The sequence below is a fragment of the Aptenodytes patagonicus genome, chromosome 3 (genome assembly GCF_965638725.1).
Source record: "Aptenodytes patagonicus chromosome 3, bAptPat1.pri.cur, whole genome shotgun sequence".
Classification (NCBI taxonomy): domain Eukaryota; kingdom Metazoa; phylum Chordata; class Aves; order Sphenisciformes; family Spheniscidae; genus Aptenodytes; species Aptenodytes patagonicus.
In genome coordinates this window covers 107,409,637-107,434,393 of record NC_134951.1, presented here as the reverse complement: position 1 = coordinate 107,434,393, position 24,757 = coordinate 107,409,637, and the positions used below count along the sequence as shown (strand labels likewise).

General features: G+C 38.9%; 1 protein-coding gene across 1 annotated transcript in view; it reads left to right on the top strand.

Annotated features, from left to right (window-relative positions):
* Window positions 1–24,757, top strand: part of USH2A (usherin) — a 405,495-nt gene that overhangs the window by 287,667 nt on the left and 93,071 nt on the right. The window contains exons 46-49 of the mRNA XM_076334572.1: window positions 1,484–1,596; window positions 9,944–10,142; window positions 18,780–18,948; window positions 21,950–22,171. Coding sequence (XP_076190687.1) covers window positions 1,484–1,596; window positions 9,944–10,142; window positions 18,780–18,948; window positions 21,950–22,171 — 703 coding nt within the window. The remainder of the gene's footprint in view (window positions 1–1,483; window positions 1,597–9,943; window positions 10,143–18,779; window positions 18,949–21,949; window positions 22,172–24,757) is intronic.

Genomic DNA, 24,757 nt, shown 5'->3' with positions numbered 1-24,757 from the left:
AAATTGCAATTGTTTTAGAAACATCAGGCATGCATAATATATCAGCACAGAGAAATAATGATATTGCATTTGTCATCCTTTTATCATTTTTTTTCTCCTTATCCTTCTGAGGAGGAAGCAGAGCTGATCTCTGAAATCATAGTAGTACTTTTTATGTTGTTAATAAGTACAATATTTTTTCTTTGCTTTTCCCTTTCTCTATCTCTGTCTTTGCCTCTCTATTCATATATCTAATGAAAGGCAAAATACTGTGTGCAGAATAAAAAAAAATGAATAAAGAATATCTTTCTATCCTTAAGTTGTATTAATATATTCAAGAAATGCAGTTTGACACTTAATTGTAACTATACCTGTCTATTTCATTCAGGTTTGGTTCACATTATATGAGAAGAACTTAGTAGTACCATGTATACTTCGTTCTGAAAATTTGCATCCAGCTACTACATGCCATAAATAAACATCACAGACAGGCATACCGTAGCAGATTTCTATGTTCCAGCCCCTGTGAAACAGCAAACCTCCATCCATGAATACACATATGACTTTCTGAATGCCGCTTGGGAACACATTTGTCTTTTCTCAATAACAATGCAAATTCAGTGTACTGCCTCACTTACAGACCCTCTATATTAATTTACCATGGCCACCTTCTGTTGCTTGAGATGTTAATTATTCCTCTCTTCGGCTTTCCTAGTCTTTATACTGGACTTATATTTGCATCAATGTGATAGGTAAAACCAAAATTAACTGGGTTTAATTCTTTTTTTCTTTTGATTCTTTTTCTTCTTGTCTTGGAAACAATATTATCTTGGATGCATGTGCATCTCACTGGTAATCTTACTGCATTATCTTTCATTTTTTGTGCTTTTTTGAGTAACTTCTGTGTTGACAATACAGAAAAAACATTACCATCCTTCACTAACTATTTCACTTTGCCTTTGCTTAGTTTAATCCCAAGCATTGAAGGAATAAGTTTTTATTTCTGTGGTGTTTTTCATAACAAAGTGTCTGACTCCTACTTGCATTTTTGATTTCTAATTTTCCAGAATAGACATGAAGGAATAGAAAATATTAAGGAAAAATTATCCTTATTTTTATGTCAGAATATATGGTAGGTGTAGAAAACTTACTCAAGGCCCCAAATCAAAGTACATTTTTTTCAGTGTTGTGTACCAGAATCTACATATACATTCAGAAAAACAAATTCACTGCAACTCTGTTGGTGATAATTTAATAGAGAACAGCAATTAGTGCCAGGCAGCTGCATGTACCCTTTTTTTGAAAGTGGTGTGGGAGAATGTGATACAGCGCAGTATATCTCTGGTAGATATATTTATCTCAAAGCTGCGGTATTTTCCTGGCTGTGTGGAATCTGTTAAATAGAAAAGAATAAAATCTTGGGTGAAGAGAGAAGTCTAAACAAGTAGCAGAGCTGAATAATTTCTGCAGCTAAGTATGTGAAACTCATGTTCTTCTTCATCAGATTGAAGCCTGCACGGTGTATGCCTGTGTGAGAAGCAATGGGACCCAGATTACAACTGTGGAAGATGAGCCAAAGCAGCTGTCAGCACCCATTATTCACATAATTGGCTCAAGGTACTATGCTAGAGGTGGCTTTCATATGCCAGAGCAATTTGTGGCTGGAATGGGGACCGGAATGTAAGGTTGTCTTCTCTCAGTTGAATAAGGTGCATAAAAGAATTCAGTATACACTTTGAAAACATTTTTCATGGTTGTTATTTTCGGTCTTGGAGTTCTTGGCCAAAAGAGCAATTGAAGAAACCTCACCCTTGGCTGACTGTACATACCCATTTGGGTATCGCTGTGCTGTGATAATAAATAAAGCATAAGTGGAAGTAGTTAAGAGAAGAAGTGTAGAGGAATGAAAATTATCACATTTTGCTGTCAGTTAAGAAGAGGAAGATTAATGCTCAGGGAGCTATGCGATGCTGATAATGGAAACTTAGAATAATTGTGGGTAAAAAAAAGTCACCTATCACAACAGTAAGAATTAGTAAGCTATCTTAAAAGGCATGCATATCTATGTCTCCTTGAACCGCTGTTTGCAATCTGCCTATCCACTACATCCACAGGCATGGGCAAACTTCTTAATTGTAAAGGGAGCATCAGATTTGCAGTCCTTAGAAGCAGCCAAATAGTAAAATATACAGTGATTCTTTGGGAGTTAATATCTTCCAAAGACAGACTAAAACTGAGCTTGCTAATACATTTTTCAGAATTACACCAACAACAAAACAGTTAGCCTCCTGTTTGTATGTTATTGTTCATGTGATTTTATTACACTTCTGGTGGTGTATGCTCATTAGCAGTTTCTTTTATAGAAAGAAAAAAAATCTTTTTTTTAAATAACAAAAATCTCACATCTGAGCTTCAGAAATGGCCAACAGAATGGATTTGCTTCTCCAGCCTTTTAAGGACTTTGGTTTGTTGTTTCTCATTTCTGCGTTTTGCTTGAATTCAGCATTTGTCTCTTTATAAGGGCAAAATTAAGCTTGCTGTTTTTCTGTCACACATACAGATATAGTCAAAGCTTGTTTGATGATAAGAACTCAATTCAGGATCTCATCTTTTGCCCTTGGCTTTAACTTATGTATGCCTTTGTCTGTATTGCCTGTACTGCAAACACTTATGCATGTTTCTGCTATTATATATAGACTAAATATGTCATAACACATGAATGCAAAAGGATCAAAAATGCCTTCCTACTTTATAAGCTGCTCAGCCAGAAACAGACTCTGTTTCTACACTGCCTTTTCCTACATGTCATATTATCATCAGCTGTTCTTATATCCCAAAAGAATACTAACTACTGATCGATTGCCCGGACATGTCTGGCCGTGGCCTACACGTGCCCCGGGTAGTTCATTTATTTGCCACGGTGGATTTGCTAGAGTGGAATTTAATCAATAGCTAATTCATTAATTCTGGTCCTCGAGTATGTAGGGACTGTGCAGTATAAAAATGACTGGCTGGTTTCAGCTTTGATTGAAATATGACAAACACTACAGCTGACAGCTTCAGCAGGTGCTGGGCTGAATATGAATTTTGCTTATTGTTGTGGTTTAACCCCAGCCAGCAACTATGCACCACACAGCTGCTCGCTCACTCCCCCTCGGTGGGATGGGGGAGAGAATCGGAAGAGTAAAAGTGAGAAAACTTGTGGATTGAGATAAAGACAGTTTAACAGGTAAAGCAAAAGCCACGCAAAACAAGGAATTCATTCCCTACTTCCCCTCGGCAGGAGGGTGTTCAGCCATCTCCAGGAAAGCAGGGCTCCATCACGCATAACCATTACTTGGGAAGACAAACGCCATCACTCCGAACGTCCCCCCCTTTCCTTCTTCTTCCCCCAGCTTTATATGCTGAGCATGACGTCATATGGTGTGGGATATCCCTTTGGTCAGTTGGGGTCAGCTGTCCCGGCTCTGTCCCCTCCCAACTTCTTGTGCACCCCCAGCCTGCTCGCTGGCGGGGTGGTGTGAGAAGCAGAAAAGGCCTTGACTCTGTGTCAGCACTGCTCAGCAACAACGAAAACATCCCTGTGTTATCAACACTGTTTTCAGCACAAATCCAAAACATAGCCCCATACTAGTTACTATGGAGAAAATTAACCTTATCCCAGCCAAACCCAGCACACTTATTTATCCTCCATAAAAGAAAAAGCTTGGGCAAAAAAACAGTTTGTGTAGAGAAGAGGACATTTTAGTACATATCTGTCATCAGAGAAAAAAGGCATTTCTAGAGTATAGGCTCATGGGATACCGGAGATATAATACAGACTGTGGAGTTTATTGTCTTTAATTGGAATCATGGCATTTTTCCTGCTTCTGAATCAGTTTGGGGGGCTACATTATTGATGAGAATGCTGTTAGATAATGTCTTTGTAGCATTCACAAATAATTGTTTTAAAATTAGCCTCAAGGTGCTGCATGACATAAATTATAATTTCACCCACCAACTTCTTAGAAGTCTTTCTGATAGCAGCTCCATGCACACTGTTCTAATGAAGGTTATACTACTGGAGCCATTATAAATACCTTATTTTTCCACCCCTTACAGTTAATAACTCAGCTTCAGGCTGAAACTTGGCACAAAAGGTCGCAGTCCTGGAATGATTATTTTATAATGCCAAACTTCAAATAGAAAACAGTATGGGACCCAGTCCTGAAGTCCTAAGTCAGGTTCTGGTTTGTTATGTTTCTTGTCTGGGTTTTGTTTCTTTGGAGGGGGGTGGTATTGGCCATTTTTAGGTAGAAACAAATCCTATTGAAATCAAGTATGCATTTTTTTTTTTTTTTTTTTAGTTAGGACATCAGGGTTTGTCTCTATAGAGAAGTATTGTATTTTATTGCACAGATTAGAAAGTTCTCTGAGTACTGTATGCATGTGGATGCTGACTTAAAGTTTGTGTAGTGGATGAAATTCTTGTGGTGTGTTGGAAAAATGTTAATTTCTCTTTAAAATATCTTTCTTCTTTCTCTTGTTCCTTGTAATACAGCATGCTTCGTTTTTCCCTAATAACAAGACTTAGTAGCAGCTTTGTTCCTTTCAGTAAACTGAGGCACAATGCAGATGAACCCTGCCAGAAATTCTGTTCAGTGCTTAATTAAAAGGTTGATGGCTCTGAAAACACCTTGTGGCATAAACTAGGGAAAATTCTTCAGAGCTTCATGAAGGAAGAGAGGGCCCTTTATGCATTTTGGGGGAACCAGAAACCATGTTCAGGGTGTAATGGAAAGCTCAAAGAAGATAAAGCCATGGGAGAAAAGCTAGGTGAATTATTTGGTTTGATGTTTAGTATCATGGAGCCTGGGAAGGTTTCTGTATCAGGTGCTGTTCGTGGGTGAATGAGCTGGAGGAACTAGCTCAAATTAACATTAGTGAGAAAGATTTTAGAACAATTGGATAAAACGTACAGTAATAAATTGTTGGGATGATGGTATTTGCTCAGGAGTTCTAAAGGAGCTCAAATATGAAAGTGTCAAACTACTGTGCTGTGTAAAATATCCTTTAAATTGGTGTTGGTACTGGAGGAATGAAAGACAAGACAATGTAGTGCAGATTTCTCCAAGGGGATCTGGGGAACTAAAGACCAGTAAGTCTGATTTTCCATACTGGGAAAATGGGTGGAAAGAACAAATAAAAAAAGGGATTCATAACTATGTGAATGTTATGGGGGTGGCATTGGCCCAACATGAAATGCTGGGGAAGATTGCTGGGAGTCATGTCCAACCTGTGTGTCCAGGCAACATACAAAGTCAGCTTTCTCAAGTATGCTTAGTTTTATAACACTTTACTTGAAGTGTCCAAGGCAGTGTTCCCATGGAGGAAACCTGATCGCTCTCCCTACTTGAGTAATGGGAAAAACAAGGCACAGAAAGATTTCACAAACTTTGTAGCAGCAAAAGAAGCATAATGCTATTTATCAGACTTTCTGTACTGTGTCATACCACCTCTCTAATTATGTTAGCACTGCAGTCCACAATACAGCAGGTAGTTAACTCCTGCACAATAATGCTGAAGCAGTTGCTCAGTATGTGTGATCTTCTGATGAGGAAAGTATTTCATCCACTGGTCATTAATAATAGCAGTATTCCCTATCTTAAGAATGTCAGGTGAATCTTGGGATTTTTCTGTGACTTTTTTTTAATTCCAGCTTCTGAAAGTACAGTCATTGAATCTTAGATTTTATGAGATTTTTTAAATTTAAGCCTTGTATTTGAGGAGACTAATACAACATTTTCTCTCAAGATTCAAAATTGAGGCCTTATTATATCCTTAATCTTGATGGTTAAACCGTTACTACTGAGTTGAGGTAAAAAAAAATCAGGAGTTCTTTTCATGGCTCATGGATACTCGAAGCTGGTGATACTTGAAGCAGGCAAAACCCAGAATTTCTTTTCCGAAATCTGGTTTACCAAAATGTGTCTGATGTCATATCAAACCTGAAATATGGATATTTTTCATGGATATAAAAAAAAATAATATTTCTATCTGGAAATGTCAGAATGAATTGTCTTCACGTGCTTGAGCCAAAGGATTTCAGTTTGCTCTGTTGCACCAAAAGCAAATACACATTTGTGGATCAGTTTGAAATTGTTCTTTATCTCCTGGAAGTGCTGCAGTGCCTCATGGACCTTGTAGTCTGAAGCAGTTCTTTTCTGTGAAGCTGGTTAGGCTGCCTTTTCTCTGGGAGGTGAGCCCTGCTTCAGTATTTTTGCCACATTGACAGCAGTCACAGAAAGGACTCATCCAGCATTTGAACTATGATAAATGGCACATGCTTGAAATGAAGTTTTCTCTGGCAGACAAGCACTATACGCCACGTGCCAGGTGTTGCACATCTGTCTGTGCCCAGAATTTGCAAGTCTGCTTCTATAGTTTGGGATGTGGGCACTTACCAGCATAGACACAACTCCGGTTTACCTGAGAGGGAGTAACTGGGGATGAAGAGAAGGAGAGGGTGGGCAGGCTCCGTCCCTGTGTTTCTGCGGCTGTATCAAATGCACCGTACATGATACAGCTCGATGCATGCTAAAGTGAAGGTTCTCAGCTCAGCCTGGGATATTTGTTCAGGTGGAGGGGTGTCGAAAAGCCTCTGCAGTCCTGTGAAAACCCTGCTGATTTTTTTAAACTGAGCTATGCATTGTTCTTGCTGTGACGCTTTCAAAACCACCACAATTTGCCATGGGTGGCAAATATCAGAAGGTGTAGACATAACTGAAACATTCATAAAATTGTGAAGGAGTCTGCTTATCTGTGACTCATTATTGGAAGGCCATACTGAGTATTACCCTTTCGGTGGCACTGGTCAGTGAACTCCCATGCCACGTAATTTTCTTGTGCAGCTGCAGCTTTACACAATACCAGCCTATATCGACCCCAAATGTGTATCTATAAATTGAATAATAATAAAGTGGTTGCTTGTTAAAAGAAAGAAATACATGCTGAGCTCTGCAGAAAAGGCAAAATGTTCAAATCCTTGCATCAATTCTTAGGCCTAATTTGAAATTATTTTAGAGAGAAATATGACTTGCAAAACTGCAAAAACTGGCACAATACTTTGAAAATATACCCTTGAGGGTCTGAATGAAACTTGCAGAAAGCAAATAATTCAAAAATATGACTCAAAATGCTTTCTTTGCTCCTGTGATCTATACTGTGCAAAGACCAGGAGAGAGTTTCAATGGCATGTATAAAGATTGAAGTACTACCCTTCTTTTCCTTTTCTTTTTATCTTTTTTTCTGAAGTTTATACAATATATTTTCCTGCTTTTATGTTTTTAAGTTAGGTCCTGTAACATTATTTAAATGTAGACATGTGTGTATGTACACGAGTGTGTGTTCATGTGCATGTGGTAGAATACGTAGTCAATACAAAATAGCCATGTACGGAATATGGAGTTAAATCTGTGGTTCAGATTAACACCTTGGAATGATAATAGTGACTCTACAAGTCACCTATGAAGTTACTCCTTCATAGGTGACATTAATTCCTGTACCGCAAAGGCTTATTGCTGTGTGTATTCCTCTGTTTATACCTCAAGGAAGTGAAATAATAATTCAGTTACTTTTATTCTGTTAAGATGTCAAAGTTTATTGCAGCAGCTGCTGTTTCACTGTAACATTTTCACCTTAAATTAATGCTAATTTATGATGTCACTGGCATTCTGACAGTGGCTGTGTAATTGGGACATGGAGATTAAAAAGAGGTACTTGGAGCCTAAGTATATACTATGCAATGTTGTCAGTCCTCCTATTGATCTACATGCAGCATTGGGATCTCCTTCTCTCTACCCAGAGAGAGTTGTGGTGAATGGAGTCACGAGCGGTGTTCCCCAGGGCTCAGTTTTGGGACCGGTCTTGTTCAATATCTTTATCAATGATCTGGATGAGGAGATCAAGTGCACCCTCAGTAAGTTTGCAGATGACACCAAGTTGGGCGGGAGTGTTGATCTGCTCGAGGGTAGGAAGGCTCTGCAGAGGGACCTGGACAGGCTGGATCGATGGGCCGAGGCCAACTGTATGAGGTTCAACAAGGCCAAGTGCCGGGTCCTGCACTTTGGCCACAACAACCCCATGCAGCGCTACAGGCTTGGGGAAGAGGGGCTGGAAAGCTGCCTGTCGGAAAAGGACCTGGGGGTGTTGGTGGACAGCCGGCTGAACATGAGCCGGCAGTGTGCCCAGGCGGCCAAGAAGGCCAATGGCATCCTGGCCTGTATCAGAAATAGTGTGGCCAGCAGGAGCAGGGAAGTGATCGTGCCCCTGTACTCGGCCCTGGTGAGGCCGCACCTCTAATACTGTGTTCAGTTTTGGGCCCCTCACTACAAGAAGGACGTTGAGGTGCTGGAGCGTGTCCAGAGAAGGGCAACGAGGCTGGTGAAGGGTCTGGAGAACAAGTCTTCTGCGGAGCGGCTGAGGGAACTGGGGTTGTTTAGCCTGGAGAAGAGGAGGCTGAGGGGAGACCTCATCGCTCTCTACAACTACCTGAAAGGAGGTTGTAGCGAGGTGGGGGTCGGTCTCTTCTCCCAAGTAACAAGCGATAGGACGAGAGGAATTGGCCTCAAGTTGTGCCAGGGGAGGTTTAGATTGGACATGAGGAAAAATTTCTTTACTGAAAGAGTGGTTAAACATTGGAAGAGGCTGCCCAGGGAAGTGGTTGAGTCCCCATCCCTGGAAGTATTTAAAAGACATGTAGATGAGGCGCTCAGGGACATGGGTTAGTGGGCATGGTGGTGTTGGGTTGACGGTTGGACTCGATGATCTTAGAGGTCTTTTCCAACCTCAATGATTCTATGATTCTATGATTCTATAGTGAAAGCAATTTGTGTCTTATGCAACATGCCAGCATGATTATGCAAGAAATGAAGTTTTCATTTGAAATACCAGTGTAAAATGTGCACATTATAAAAGACAGAGTAAGTTTCTGTTTCAAATGTCCCTTTTTGACATTATTTTTCTTAATTGTAATATTGAGATTTTGGAGCCAATATCTGCACATTTTTAGTAGTGACAGGCATGCTACAGTTTAACATGATTTTTCCCTTAAGATACTTTCTTCCTTAAACCGATGATGGTCTAATATCAAACCTGAAATCAACAACAGGATTTTGTTTTACAGTCAGTCTTTTGCGGGCTGCTGCTCCAGTCATGCTTTTGCACTCAAAGTCAGATGTCTTGAGTCTTACTTGTGATAAACACTTGCATTTTTTACTTCTAATTTTATGTCAATGAAAATATTTAAGCACAGAAGAGGAGTAGTGCTTACTGATGCTGTGATGAGTTCTTTCTTTTAGTTCTGTGCTGACGAATACGTTTCAAAGCAACATGCATTTTTTGTATAACGTTTTTGAAAGCAGGGAAAAAGCAAGATGAATACAAATCTGTTCTAAACGGTGACTGAACACGATGTGAGTAAGCTGCACTGGCAACAGCTCAGAGGGCAAGGAGCAGTCTTTTGCCACCCAGCTGCCCGTCCTCTACCAGGTTCCTATCTGAGAATGGAATGGTTGCGCCAGCCCTGACAATAGTTCGTGTACGCCTTTGCTATAGCACCAGGAAGGCATACTGAATCCTTTCTCCTACCACTGAAATGAAATGAGTAAAATGCCAGAAAGTTTATTACACAGAAGTATGAATGTCTTTTAAATAGCAACCTTTAAGGACTTTGATTGCATGTGTGATTTATTTTCCCAGAGTATTAGCACATATTGACACTTTCGTCAAACTTTTACACCTTTTGGTTATTAAAGCAGCTGTGAAATTCACCATCAGAGGAACATTTTGAACTCTTCAAAATATTTCATTCCACGGGAACTAGTATAAAATGGAACTGCTATATGCTAATCTCGTAATGTAAGTATCCGTAGAAGCATAAATACTTTCAATAATTTAACAGATGTTAATTTTCTGCCTATTGTAGATCTCTTCAAATCAACTGGGCATCACCAGGACAGCCAAATGGCATTATCCTGGGATATGAACTCTTACGTAAAGCGTGGCAGAGGTGTACCCCATCAAAGACTCCAAGGAGTAGCAAAAGTAATAGAATGTGCATCTCATTAGAATGTAAAAAGCATGAAAATATCTGTGGAGAAGTGTGTTATCATCCAGAGTTGAAGGTACATGTATATTCTTAAGTTAGCGATGTAATGAAAAATTATACTTTTAGGAATAACTGTGTAAACCAAACCTCTTTAGTTATCAGAAGAAGGGAAGTGGAGGGTTCTGCTTCTTTTGATATTTTAAAATCAAGGCTACAATACATGTTTTGAAACTTTTAAAAATCAAATATGGATGTTTGAGCTCAGTACAGGGATAGCTGTGCGAAAATCTCCAGCAGTCTATGTAAGTCAGCTGATGACAAGTGATTCTGTTGTCATAAGTCTGTGATTGTTGACTTTATTTCTCCTTTCAGTAGAAATGAATTGGTTAGCATTTATGAATGTGTCTTGCATTAACACTTTGCTTTGGAGCAATAGCGCAGTTCTGAAGTGAATCCCCAGACTGTTTTCATTTACTACGTGCTGGTTCAGGGTAGAAGCGGTTTTAATACATGCGAACAAAATCCCTTGCACAGGAAGCTGAGACAGAACCTGTGTTTCAGAAACCCTTCAAATATGCTCCAGCTCTGGATGGGGACTTTAGGCTCCCAACCAGTCTGTGTACCACCTCACTTCACAAGCATCCATCTGAAGTTTCTTCCCTTCAGAAAGCTTTGCTCCACGTGCATAGTGCAGATGTTCATCCCAAGGAATCAGGCTGTATCCGATCCAAAGTAAATATCACAAGCCACGTGTAATGGAAGTGTGAGGAATCTCAGTACCAACCTCTTGCATCCACTGATCCAATCCCATTGTGCCAAATTACATGGTGGGTATATACGTATATAGATCTCTGTATGTATTTTTGCATCCCACTTGGAAGAATCAGTTTTGCTCAGCTGCGTGCCATAGATCACACACTGTAAACTACTAGAGGAGATTCTTTGTCAGCTCAAGTATTCAGGTATCTGTGGAGCACATGATGGTAGTTCATATGGCTCCTTTGGCATAAAGTGATTGCATTGGACCACTTAAAGGCCATAGGAAATTTTCTAGGTGTATGCAGAATTTCAAAAACACTAGTAAAACTATAGAACTATATAAAACTATATAAAAGTATAGTAAAACACACTGCTCTCCATGTGAGGAATCATTCCTCAAACCCTGCATGGCAAATAGTGGTTATTAACATGACTTGCTTCCCCCCCTCGCCATCTATTTAGATTCAGCTACAAGTGGGTGGCTGTCACATGACAATGATGAGCAGCTCAGAACGGGATCCATTGTGATTTGTCAGATATATTTTTAAATTATGGCTATTTTCAGGTTAATCATCATATGAGCTCCTGTTTAGGAGTAGGATCAATAGCCTAGCGGGAGTCTGTAATGGTTTTTATTGACAAGTGAGGTAAAAAACACTTAGTTTGAAAGTAAGATTTAATGTAATGAAATAGTGTCCCTATTTGTCAAAGGCATCATCACATGTTCCGTAACTAAAGCAAACAATATGTATTCACAAGATTCCCTGTCAGACAAGACAGTAATTAAGGAAGTGAGCTATTTGAGGGGTTCAAATCAAAATATAAATTATTCCAGCCAACACAGCTTTAGCTTTCGAGTTCCCTTGAAAGCAATACTATACTAAACATATGTATTTCTGAAATCTTGCAAATGAATTATGGGCAGTCCTTAGTTCTAAAAGGTAAATTTACTTATTTTAGGTTTTTGGCATGGTAGAATTTTTAATAGGTTTTGGCATATGTATGAGTTAAATTTGTATTATATTAATTTTAGAATTTTTCTTCTCCATTTTTATTTTTTCTGCCTTCATGCGTTTATGGTAACTTTGAGCTTGGAGAGTGTCCATTTATTTTTATAGCTTCCTGACTTTCTAATTATTTCTAATTAATGTTGCATTATTTTGTTATAACAGTCTCTCTGTATTCCCAGAGACTGTGGTTAGGAGTGGATGCTATTTGGTTGAGTAATGGATCCGTAATAAACAACTGGAAAGTCTACAGAAAACTGAAGCACTCATACATAAAATGACACGGGAGTAATTTTTGTGGGTGAATTGATTAAAATTCCCCTCCCAATGCTTTGCCTGGTTTGCTATGTGTATCCGCACTAGCCATCCAAAATGTCTGTAAGAGATATCTACAGGGCTCCTGACACATCCGTGTTCCTCTTAAAGTAGAGTCTGCGACAGGGACAGCATAAGACCTTATGTGGCAGCCCTCTGTCACACTTTTATATAATTCACTGTCAGTCTATGCCAGCTATAATGCTGAAGCATTTATGCTAGTATATGTGGTCCTTAGATTCGACAGTCTACTGGACAGAAGTGAAGAAGAGCAACACTGACCAGCGTACACTCGTTCTGAAAAGAAAGCCTCTTATCACAGTGCCAGCCGCTATTCGCCATACATTAATTGTACAGCCAAATGCCACTGAGAGTTAAATGCTTAGCAGCTTAAGTAATGTTCAGATCCAGAATAATAAACAAGTTTTTTGTTCATTTGATGATAGGCTGGTCAGCAAAAGCAGGCAGATTGTATATACGTAGTTCCAATAGACAGGTTGTGGAGTTCTCACTTTTGCTCTGGTCATTTATTGCGCCTTGTATACAAGACACAACGGGTCTAATTCCACTCTTACAATTTCCTTGAATTCAGGAATATAAAGTGAGAGGAAAAGTAGGCCTTTTATACAAAAATAATTTGGAGATATGTCTTGGGCTATTTATTAATATTTCCTTACGGATTTATGGGTGACATTTGGCATTATCAGCTTGCTATTGTAAGACACTGCAGAAAAAGAGGGATTTGTTATTTCTTATCTACATAAGAGATATAATCCCCTCCATCCATAGAAACCAAAGTGTTTCAGTAATAGGAATACAAGGGTGTGTTTTCACCGCACAAAAGAGCGGGATGCAGAGACTTTTCAGCTAACTTTGGCTGAGTTGGGTCCAGCTAAGTAGCACAGTTACATCAGAAAGGCAGTGCTAAAAAGCCCGGGTGCAGGGTTGCACTGGTTTATGTGTGCTGCGTTTGGGATCCAGGTTAGTATCTCTGCATAGCACTGTGCTGTGTAAATAAACCAACTTGCTCAGAGCTGTCTTGGGAATGTCTAAAAGAGCAAGTGACCTTTCCACTACAAGGGACGTGTACATGCACATTCATGGGATCCTGTAGGTCTGATATTCAGCCTAATGAAGACTGAAACAGATTCCTGCTATCCTAAATAATCTTTGCATCAGATCCCTACTTCTTGTTTCTAGTTGCTATCTGGTTTTCTGCTTCAATGTTAGAAATCTTTGTTATTTTGACTAAAGCTAACACCATGCTGTGCCTGGTATCCTTACCCTGGTGTTTGTAATCAGACTTGGATGGATTTATAATTCTTGAGTGCAGAAAGAATTTAGAAAGGTTTTTTTGTGTGTAGTTTTGCAGCAAAGCTGAGAATACACTCTCATAATGAATTTTGTCAGCTGCCAGGAGGGTCCCTATGTCCTGTGTACCTTTTACAGTAACAGAGCTGTGCTGCTTGGGTGTTTCCAAGCCGCTAAAATCGACAGTCTTTTCCTAGCTGTTTTCAGTAAGGTGGGATCCATAACTCTATCCATATTTGAAATCTCAAAACAGACATCAGCTTACAGAGCACATATCATGAGATCTGCAGAGAGGTACTTCAATTAACAAGGGAATGTGCCCTAGCTTCACCCATCAGGGAGCATAATCTCAGTACTGATGGGGAAGGCATTCCTTGTATTATCCATGTAGCTACCAAACTGTCCTTCTGTTGTTACTGGCATCCTGAGGTGAACGCTGAAAATAATGAGACAGGTACAGTAAAAAAGTAATTAAATAGTGGCATAAAGGCTAATAATTTCTGTACACAATGGATCATGAGTATGAACATCAACAGTTAAAAGGGTCCTGACTGAAGGTGTTAATACAGCTTCAGCACTTTTTATTTTCAGTAGCAACAAGCTGTATAAATCTGCAATTAATGAACTAATCAAATATAACTCTGACATTGCTAGGAAGTACAGGCTTACCCCTTTACTCATCGTAATTAACATTTGCCATTTGTTAAAAACACCAGCAGGACTCTTCTCTTTAAGGACAGGAGAGGCAAAACAGTGGCTTGATAGCTAGCCTCAAAAGCACGATTTTCAGGAGTGAAAACTAACACATCTCGACACCGGTGAAGGATATTCCATCAATATTTATGTAAAATTTAGTATTAATTTTAGCAATATTGTGCAAATTCTTTTCAAGTTCTTTCAGGCTTAGAGAACCCTTAAAAAGATAACACTTCGTGTATCGTGTGTGTTGTAACACACCTGAAAGACAGGAAATGAAACTCATTTTAGTAAGATAATATATAGTGATTTGTAACAGAATAACAATAATTTCTTCTCATGGATTTTAGATCTAAGGCTGTACCAATTACCAAAAGAGAACAGCAGTTTGAGAAAAGAAATGGGTGAGTAAGTATACTTAGCAAAAAAGGGTGTCTATATAGATTCAGAGATAATTTCAGTAAAAAAGAATGAGCCTTGCTAATTTAAAATATTCCCTCTCACATGAGAACATGATGGGTCAATCATTACTCTGGTGTTTGCTCCACAGGCAGAAATTTTTAATGAACTCCTGTAGCTAATAGGAATTCCTTAGAGTGTTTTATGAATTGCTATTTTACAAAGTGGCTCTGGCAGCAAGCGTTTGACAAGAAGGATAAACATGGCTGCCTAGCACATCTGTTTATTTGAGTAAATCAGTCCTAGCTCAACTGGCATGTGTCCATAAGGCCAGATAATATCCTTCAGCAAAGTCTTCAGCAAGCAGAGGGATCAGGGATGACACAATTTTAATTAAAGGAGAGTTGCATAGTTAAGTTTGGAGTATTTTTAAAAATTGTTAAAATATTGTGTAATCCTGCCTGCCAGATTTGATATCTAGTTACTCTGTGCTAGTGTCATGGCTGACTGGGCCTTTCTCAGGTATCGTAGTAAGCCTTTCTTTATGCCCAGCCCTTCCCAGTCCTCTGTGCTCCTGGGTCACAGACCCTCTGTGGGCTTGGATGGGAGGATAACTACAGGATTAATTCGTAAGTAACTCAGTCTACCAATATTTTTAAGGGCTCCCATTATAGCTAAGGATGAACATCTTGTATCACCTCCATAGATAGTAAAGATCTCCTGGCTAGCAAGCATAGGTCAAGCATTCAACTCTGTGCACGAGGGTGAGATCTCCGACCTGCCTAGAATGTTGGTGTCACTGTGTCTGATCGCTATGAGACTTCTACTTTCATGTACGTAGTAACACCATCCAGTTGGGACTGTCACTTTTAGATCGAAGAGGATGAGATAATAATAACCTTTTGCCACTATAACTTTCAATCCATCTGCTTTTCTTCTTTGTCTATGACATAATTTTAGCACTACTTGAATGCATTTCATTTTATGGATTGATAATGCAGAATCCCTGGGCCGAATATCAATGCAAATAGAAACTAACTATCTTCAGAGGACTGCCAAAGAAATGTTATTTAACGATTTACAGCTGACTGCAGAGGATGTTATGGAGCTACATAATAATAGCACCAACTATATCAATTGGTAATGCCAGATGAGAGTCTGAATGTGTTTTAGAACTGACTGGACCCCTTTTTGGAAGCTGTCTATAGGTTATTGAGAAATACTGAGGATCTTAAATAATTTTAATGAGGAAAAGTAGCTGCTGAAACTATTGTAACATACCTGGGTGTTCAGCTGGGGATTTTTTGGGGAATTCAGGAGGAAAAGGAGACATCAGTAATAATGCAATCTTACAAATAATGTTCCAACCAGAACGCTTTAGAGTTAGTACTAAAATGGCCCTCCCAGTGTCTGTGTGAAATATGCAGAGCCGCTGTTTCTACTGAGGATTCACAAGAGAAAGGGCATCTCTTAAAACTGGAAACATCACACGGAAATTAAAATGGCTGCTCAAGCGTTTGAGCCTGGATAATGCCAAAGGTGTGCAAGTTTCTGTGTCGTGGTTTAACCTCAGCTGGCAACTGAGAACCACACAGCCGCTCACTCACTCCCCCTCCGGTGGAATGGGGGAGAGAATCGGAAGAGTAAAAGTGAGAAAACTCATGGGTTGAGATAAGAACAGTTTAATAGATGAAAGAAAATAAAATAGTAATAATAATAATAATAATGACAAAAGAATATACAAAGCAAGTGATGCACAATGCAATTGCTCACCACCCGCCGACCGATGCCCAGCCAGTCCCCGAGCAGCGGCCCCCCCAGCCAGATTTCCCCCAGTTTATGTACTGAGCATGACGTCACATGGTATGGAATGTCCCTCTGGCCAGTTTGGGTCAGCTGTCCTGGCTGTGCCCCCTCCCAGCTTCTCACTGGCAGGGCATGGGAAGCTGAAAAGTCCTTGATGAGTGTAAGCACTGCTTAGCAACAACTAAAACATCAATGTGCTATCAACATTATTCTCATCCTAAATCCAAAACACAGCACTGTACCAGCTACTAGGAAGAAAATTAACTCTATCCCAGCCGAAACCAGGACAATCTGAAAGATGGAAAGACCGTGTTCAGGTGAAATTTGGGTGGCATGCATCACTGAAAAGAAGGAAACAGTACAGGGATGACAAATGAAATCTGTGAAAAGAATAGGAGAAATTAGGTTAGACAGATCACAGAGGGAGACATAGTCCCAAGGGGCACACAAATTGGGACCAAGAATGTGTGAGGAACATGTATTTGGCCTCCTTGCATGCAGGCAGGTACAGCATTTACTGGATCTGGTGTCTGAAGCTCAGGATGCAGTAAAAAAGGACAGGACAGAGGGCATTTTTTGCAAGTGTCAAGGGTTGTTGCTAAATGTGATCTGTTCTGAGGACAGTGGCACAATAGTACTTGATTTGATATTTTTAAGAATGCTTTTAAATGACTTGGAAATGCAGAGAGACCAGGTAATCTTCTAGGTTGCTTTGGAGCCAATTGTAAATTAAGAAAAACTCAGCCTGGAGCGCGTGCCAGTCATAAAAAATATCCAAAAGATAGGAAGCAGAGAAGAGGTGTAAAGCAGAGTTTTATTTGACATCTTAACTAATGATCTGGAAGAAAGAACAGTAGGTTAATTAAATTCATAGATTGGATTATATTACCAGTGACAAGGTGGACAGCAAAATAATGTAATAGGACCTACAGAGACTCAAAATTCCTGAACAGAAAATGACAAAATTCAGCTACGTTGGTAGTCTAAAACAGATGCTGAATGAGAAAGTGTGCTGGAAAAGCAGAAAACCGTGTGACAATTCAAAGCATATAAGGTTATAAAACCTCAAAATATAATGAGAAAACAAGAACACCTTCTGCCCTACCTTGTGTTAATTTTGGGTTACATGTTGTTTATGCATTGTAAATTGTAACTTCAGAACCTAACCTAATACTCCCAAGGGTGATTGAGTAAAGGCCATTCAAAAGTGAACAAAGCAAAGCATCATCTTTCTGAAGTCAGAAAGAATTTGTTTATGACTTAAGAAAAGTAATAATATCCTTTCTGTATGTATATATTTGTGTTAACATTATAAATGTAATACAAATTAGATGTCCTGAGCCTAGTGACATACATTTTTTAAAGTTTTTTGTCAGGTAGTAATTAAAGTACCTAGGTAAACAAAAGATCCTTCTAAAGGAACACTTTCTTTCTTTCTTTCCTGCTAAGATAACCTGATTTAGAATGTGGTTAAAGTAAGGGGTGGAAGTGCTCCACGTCAAAAGAAAACAAAGGAGCAGCTCTGCTCCAACATCTGTGCTGTACTGCCAGCTGCATTTTCTGTCTAGCTGTAAGAGGCATCCTTCTGGCTAATACAAGTTGCACTGACTGTAGGTTCTGAGTTTACAATTTTTACGATGATTCTACTGACTGTTCTATATGATTTACTGTGTATACTGTGTGCCACTCCATCGACACAGGAGTAAGTGTACAAATAATTATTTGATTGTTCAAGCGTATAATTTCCTCGACAGCACCTAGAAAGAAGTCCACAGTTAAAAGGCCTTTTCAAAATTCATTTCCATGTAAATTTTATTTTGGAAAAAAAAAAAATCCTTATATAAATACTATTCTCTTGAGATCACATTGTCTGAAGAACTGTGGTCATAAATAAAGGATCATGTGCTATAAGAAGAAAATTCCACTTATTTTTATGTGAAAGAAAACCCAAGAGCTCATATTGAAAAATACTGGGTTTTAGTTGTAAGGGTTTCAGATTACATGTTTCATCATAAATGAATGAATAAATAAATAAATAAGAATTGGGGAGAAAAGAAAAGGATAAGGTGATGGTAGATTATATGTACATACTGCGATCTACTCCACACTGAGAGACTCAAATAGCCTGCGAGGCATATGAAGATGATTCATATTAATGGACTATTTTATTAAGGTGCAGTATGGTTGAAGGCCACAAAATAGCAGAATTCTGTCAGATACACACTAGTTTATTGAAGTCTGATAATGCTGGATGGCACAGGATTTTTAGCCAGGTTACATTTTATTTGACTGCAGTCATATTAGTGTCCGTACTAGGATGTGTTGTGCATGTTTTCACATACGTTGTTTTGCCAGGGAACATATTATGTTCTGTTTAACAGATATTGCCTTACTGATTTTTTTTTTTTAACTACTTCTAGGTATGTTGTAATGGGATTCTGCACGACAATAAACCTGGCTTCCAATGCTGCGAGGACAAGTACATTCCATTTATTCTTAATTCACCAGGGGTTTGCTGTGGTGGTCAGATACATGCTGTGCAACCGAAACATCGGTGCTGTGGTGGTTATTACACTAGGGTATTAGTAGGTAAGAGACAACTCCTTTCCAGTGCTCAAAAGAAACAAAACAACAAAGTTGATACATCTGCTAAACCAAGGAGAATGAAAACATAGCAATAAATGTGGGATTTATCAAGATTTCTAGATGCCTTCAAGACTTGTGTTCAGTGGGATAAGCAAAGAAAATTGCACTGACTTTGTCTTCTAAACACAGTACACTGTTTATACAAGAAAGGCTTAATTGATGAAACCTGATGATTGGGTCATTTCCCAGAGAACTAATTTATGCCAAACTATACTTAATTGCAGTAAGTGCTGCATAATGGGGAGGGCAGTTCTGCTTAATAGGAACACCATCAGGCAATTTAGTGGTGCGGTTTAGTTCTCTGCTTGACTTGACCCCACGTGATTTTCCCTAGCCATTTCTTTTGTGGAACAATTGTTAGCATTTGGGGTTGATACTATAGATTACGTCACTTCTACATGTTTCTGCATTGTCTACTCTTTGTTTCCACCAATGTTACAGATCAAAGTACACATCCCACATGTATTATCTTTGATGGAAATTTATCCTTTTCTTAAGGCTGATGGTACTCTTATTCTCAGAACTGTTTAGGAAGTTTGCCAAAACTGTGCTTCTGTGCTATTGTCCAGAGTTTGGTTTTCCAGTTTGTTGGTGGGCTTTTGACAGGGAGAGGGGAGGAAAAGGAGGAGGAGAGCCCTTTCAGGGGGCAGTGTTCAGAGCATATATCTCTTTGTAGGCAATTGTCAGGTCAGGAGCTAAAATGCTTCCATTACTCGTGAGCTGGCACACATTCCCTAGGCTCAGAAATGCTTGAATTTTTGCCAACACGTTCAGCACATCCCAAGTTCTGATACTTTGAAAAGTAATTCATATATCACAATATTAGAATGCCTTCCATGATGTCATCAGAAAAATGCTATCACATGGAAGAACCAGAGAAGAGTATTTTGCTGGCCTTATTAATCTCAGTGTACTGAAACGGAGAGATTATACTGTGACCTCTGTCCCCATCCAGTGGTCTGTGTTAACTAGCTTAATGTTGTTTACATCAAGAAAGAAAAGCACAGTGAAACAAAATGTCTTATGTCTGAAAGTAGTTCTTGTTCAGTCAGCAGTCCACAAGCATGAAACAGTGAATGTTTGAACATGATTTTAAACATTTTTTTTTCTAAGTAAATTTGCTGCATCCTCTTTTTCCGTACTCTAAAGGGCAGCAACATGAACAATGTTGGTCACTTTTTTCTTTTTTATTTTTATAAATATGCTAATAACCTCAAGCTAAATGTTAATGTGGGTCATTCTTTGATAAGGATAACAATTAACTGGTAAGACTGCATGGCAGTTTTCAGAGAAAGAATGTTTTCAAGCCTAGCTTGGAATGGATCCCATTTTGAGAGGTTAATGAGAAGGTTACTGATCCTTTGTGTCTTATGTCTAATAGTTCTTTAAAAAAAACAGTTTTATTTCCAATAGATGTAAGCTACATTCTGTGTTTTAATACTTTCTCTGTGTAGCAACGAAATTAGATTCCGAGGAATGCAGGAAAATATGATGAAGTATCTAAACAGATTATATCTATTATACTCTAAAAATTTGTTCTCATCTTTTTTTGTTTATTATTGACTTTATTTGATAAAGTTATTTATACAGGAAACTCTCTAAGCATACATATTTCCCAGATGTTGTTTGGCCAGCTTGATAGCTCTAGATGTACTGATGCACACTGGGCTGAAGGCATGAAGATTACAAATTAGGAAGGCAGGAATCTCAGTTTCTGAAACAGTAGTGCACAAAGAAGTGCAAACATCCATCCTAGAACTAAGATGGGAGGAGAGCTTCTTAAAGCAGAGCAGAACAAAATGCTACCACTGCCCAGGCACCTCTTTGGCAAGAAATGTGGGGGGGAAGGAAAACAGCGTTCTCCCTCATCTGTTACAATCGCATCATATGATTATTTATGACAAAAGCTGCATTGGGTTTAAGGCGCTCTGTCTGTAATTCCCAACCTTTCAGAAGAAAATGACTTGAGGTATTACTTTCAATGAGAAAAATGAGTTTTAAAAATCAAAACACATTAATTAACAATCAATAATCCAAATGCTTTAATCACCTCTATTACCTGTCTTCAATAGCAGAACAAAAACTCTACTCCTTCCAAATGACATTTGAGCCACAGAAAACATTGCAACACAGAAAGATAATACAAAAATGTAACTTTTAGAACACTGGATGAGATCAAGTGCAGACACTAGTGAATGAAAATTATCGCCATTTACCATAATTTTTGTATCCTTTATGGCAGTATCTACTCCATTTATAGCACACAGTTTATGCCAGCCCAGCCCAGCCCACCATTATAGTGTCAGTCTCATTGGCAGTCTTATCCTAAGGCCTTTTCCTGCAAAAGCTGATGCTTTTGCTTAAGTAGCAGCCAAGTCCACTGATTGTGATGGTGGTATTTAATTTTTAAAGTGAGTTTAATCCTTAAATTCTTTGGGAGATGAAGTTCTGAGCGACACTGAAAAACTCTTTAAGCAATGTGAATTAGTCCTTCAAAATAAGTTTGGAATGATTTTGGATGAGACAAGGAAATTTTTTGCTGAGAATAAGTAGGCTGACTGTTCTGTTAATCATAGCAAGAACAAACTCTCTTTACTGTGTAGCTGCCTCTACCTAAAGGTTTTCAGCTGTATAACTATCATATTTACAGAAATTATTTTTGTTGCTCTTCTCAGTTTGTCTTTGTCATGCTTGCATTTTCGTATCTTACAGAGTCTTGGCCCTGAATTAATGAATGCATGTTTCTTTAATTATTATTACAAATGAATATAATACTTTTATAGCATTCTAAAGTACCGAGTGATTCCATGCTTTCACATGGAACATTTTGTACATGAAGCTACTAGTGTGTGAATCCAGACTTGTTGCTAACAGATGAAAGCCTCTCAGAGATTTCAAGAGCTATAAATGCATAAAATCTTTAATTGTATTCTTAAATTGACAGGAGAAGTATGTTGCCCTAACGAAGGGCAAAACAGAGTTTCAGTTGGAATTGGTGACTCCTGCTGCCGGGGAATGCCTTACTCCACATCAGGCAATCAAATCTGCTGTGGTGGATCCCTCCATGACAGTTTCAATCAGCAGTGCTGTGGTGGAGAAGTCATAAGCACAGACTTGGTCTGTTGTGGTGATGAAGAAGAAGGGACTGCACACAGACCTCTCACAGGTAAGTGATAAGTTTTCAAGAAAAAAGGGTCTTCATCTTTCTACATCTCTTGTGACACTAACCATTCGGCAGTGACACTCAGATTTAAGGTGTGTACGCCAATTTGTTAAAATGATGTTGCACTTTACTCACCTATTCTGATAGATTGCAAAATGGTGAGCTTTCAATAACCCTTCCTTGCCTTTGTCCAAAAGCTGCGGGGGCTGGAGACACCAGAAAATTCAAAAGGAGTGCATGATCTTTCATTATGCCAGTCAGAAAATAGGACCAGTCCCCTCTCAATGAGTAGAGCAGAGGTTAGACTTGGCCACCTTGTGCTGCCGTCCATCCCAGTGCAGGGATTTTCCATTTGCTCTGGAGGTGTGGGGTTAGTCACTTAGAAATTGAAGATTACGACGCTAACTACTTGGTGGTCTATGTCCCTCACTTGTGCATATACATAGGAGTAAACCCGCTGGTTTCAAATTAACAAAACTTAATCCCTAGCACTAGTCACCTGTTTATCTGTGGTATCCCATCAATGTCTTGCACACCATCGGAAATTACTCCATCACTCAGAGGTACAACCTGAACCCTACTTCCTCGTAAAGCACCCTGTGACTGGGTGGTGACAGAGATTGGAGGTATTATTACAAATGCTATTCAGGTATTTTCATGTGTCTTTTCTTTCCACAGTTATTAGACAAATTATATACCACCAGCCTTAGGCTTTCTCAGCCTGACAAAAAGACTTAAGAAACAATTGCAGTCTCAAAGGGGAGCCCGATTTCAGAACACAGAAATAATGAGGTTTAGTACCCAATTCTGCTTGGTGTACAAAGATGAGTGATGTAGTGCTTTCACCATGTGCGTGCCAGTTTGACCCTCTAGTTGTACAACTAAGGATCTCAATATATAACTACGAATCCAGACCTGAAGGCTGAACTCCTCCTTTCTCAAAAAATGAGCTCTATCTTCAGCTTATTTTTTTTATTCACTGGATCCTTCAGCCGCTGTGGTATTAGAAGTACCCTAGTTCCGTGTTGACTGTCAGGAAGGGCTAATCAGAAGGGCCATTGCAACGCTTTCTGCGGTTTCTATACTATCCTTCCCTTCCAGTGGTGACTCGTGGAGGGTATGCTGTGAACAGCACCGCTTGCATGATTTTAGCTCCCCCTCACTGTGATCCCTAATTGTGCCTGATCTAGAGCGTTTATGCAGGGCTTACAATATCAGCTCTGAACAAGGCCCTCTTGCATAGCCGCGCATTGTGTGGCTGCCACAAGACGGGGCTGGCTCATAAAACATCTCTTTATGTACTTTATTACTTAAACTCTTTTATTTGCCTGCAGGAGCCCTTTAACAAAATCACATTGAATTGACTTTCTCACACCAAATCAAATCTCCCTGGTCCCAGTTCAGTTGTCTTTGTCAATATGTATTTTATAAATGGAGTGAATTAACAGATGCTGTTGGAACAGAACTGCTGGGGTAGCGTTTATGTTTTTACTGCTCTCTCTGGGCAGATGAGTTGTGTAGGAGTGTAATACAGGTATCTTGGGATGAAAGTTATGTTCTTCATTTCAGTATATATGTGTTCTTAACAGTTTTTTTCCTTAAATATATATATTTAAAAAATCTTTATACCCCTCTTTTTAAAATGTGGTTAGCCTATAGCACTCTATCATTTACACCATTTTTCTTGAGAATGGGTCAGGATGACATTTTTTTGGCTATTAAAAAAGAAAACAGTGGCTTTTTCATCATTCACAGGTTTTCTGTGAGGACTTTATGCTGTGAGCCAGCATACAGCTGAACACAAATACAGGTTTGAAAGATGAATTAGCGCCATAGTTGAAAAGAGATCGTATTCTTTTGCATTAAGCATAGAATAGATTGTGGTTTCTTATCATATCGGATACATCATGCTCAATAGGTTTTTGCTTAATTTCTTAGAGTAATTCAGCCTTGCTAAATACATCATGAAAATGCACAAGCCAGGCACAAAAATCTACCTGCTCCCTATCCCTATTATTATAATGATTCTAATGGAAAAAATACTCTCACATATAAACATAATTTACTTATCATTGGCACATGGATAAGTAGAATTTTGCAAGAATATGGTAATTGGAAAGCTGATCTCATTGTCTAGAGGGGGAAAAGGTAACAGGGGTGGCTTTATGCAAAAGCTGAAATGCTTTTGAAGCTCTGTTTTATAGTTGGCAATGAATGCCATGGTTAAAAATATAATGACAATTTAAAGCTTTTGTTTGGGAGTTTTAGTTCCTTGAAAAAAATCATACAAGAAAAACATGATCAATAAAAGTGCAAGCCTTGTGCACAGCCTTATTGTTTCACAACCAGTTTGAAAGCAGCGTGTTTCTGCAGAATCTAGATCCAGGTTTGCACTGAATGTTGGTTTAAGGGCTTGAATGGTACAACTTTTTCATTTGCCATTGTATACCTTTTTCAGAGAGTCTCTCCTGCAAAAAGAGATGTTTTTTCCATCTCACATTACTCTTTTTTTTTAAAATTTCTCTTTTCTTAGGTTTTATTTTTCGCCCCTTGTTGGCCTTATTTAGTGGGGTGACCATAGAGACATCT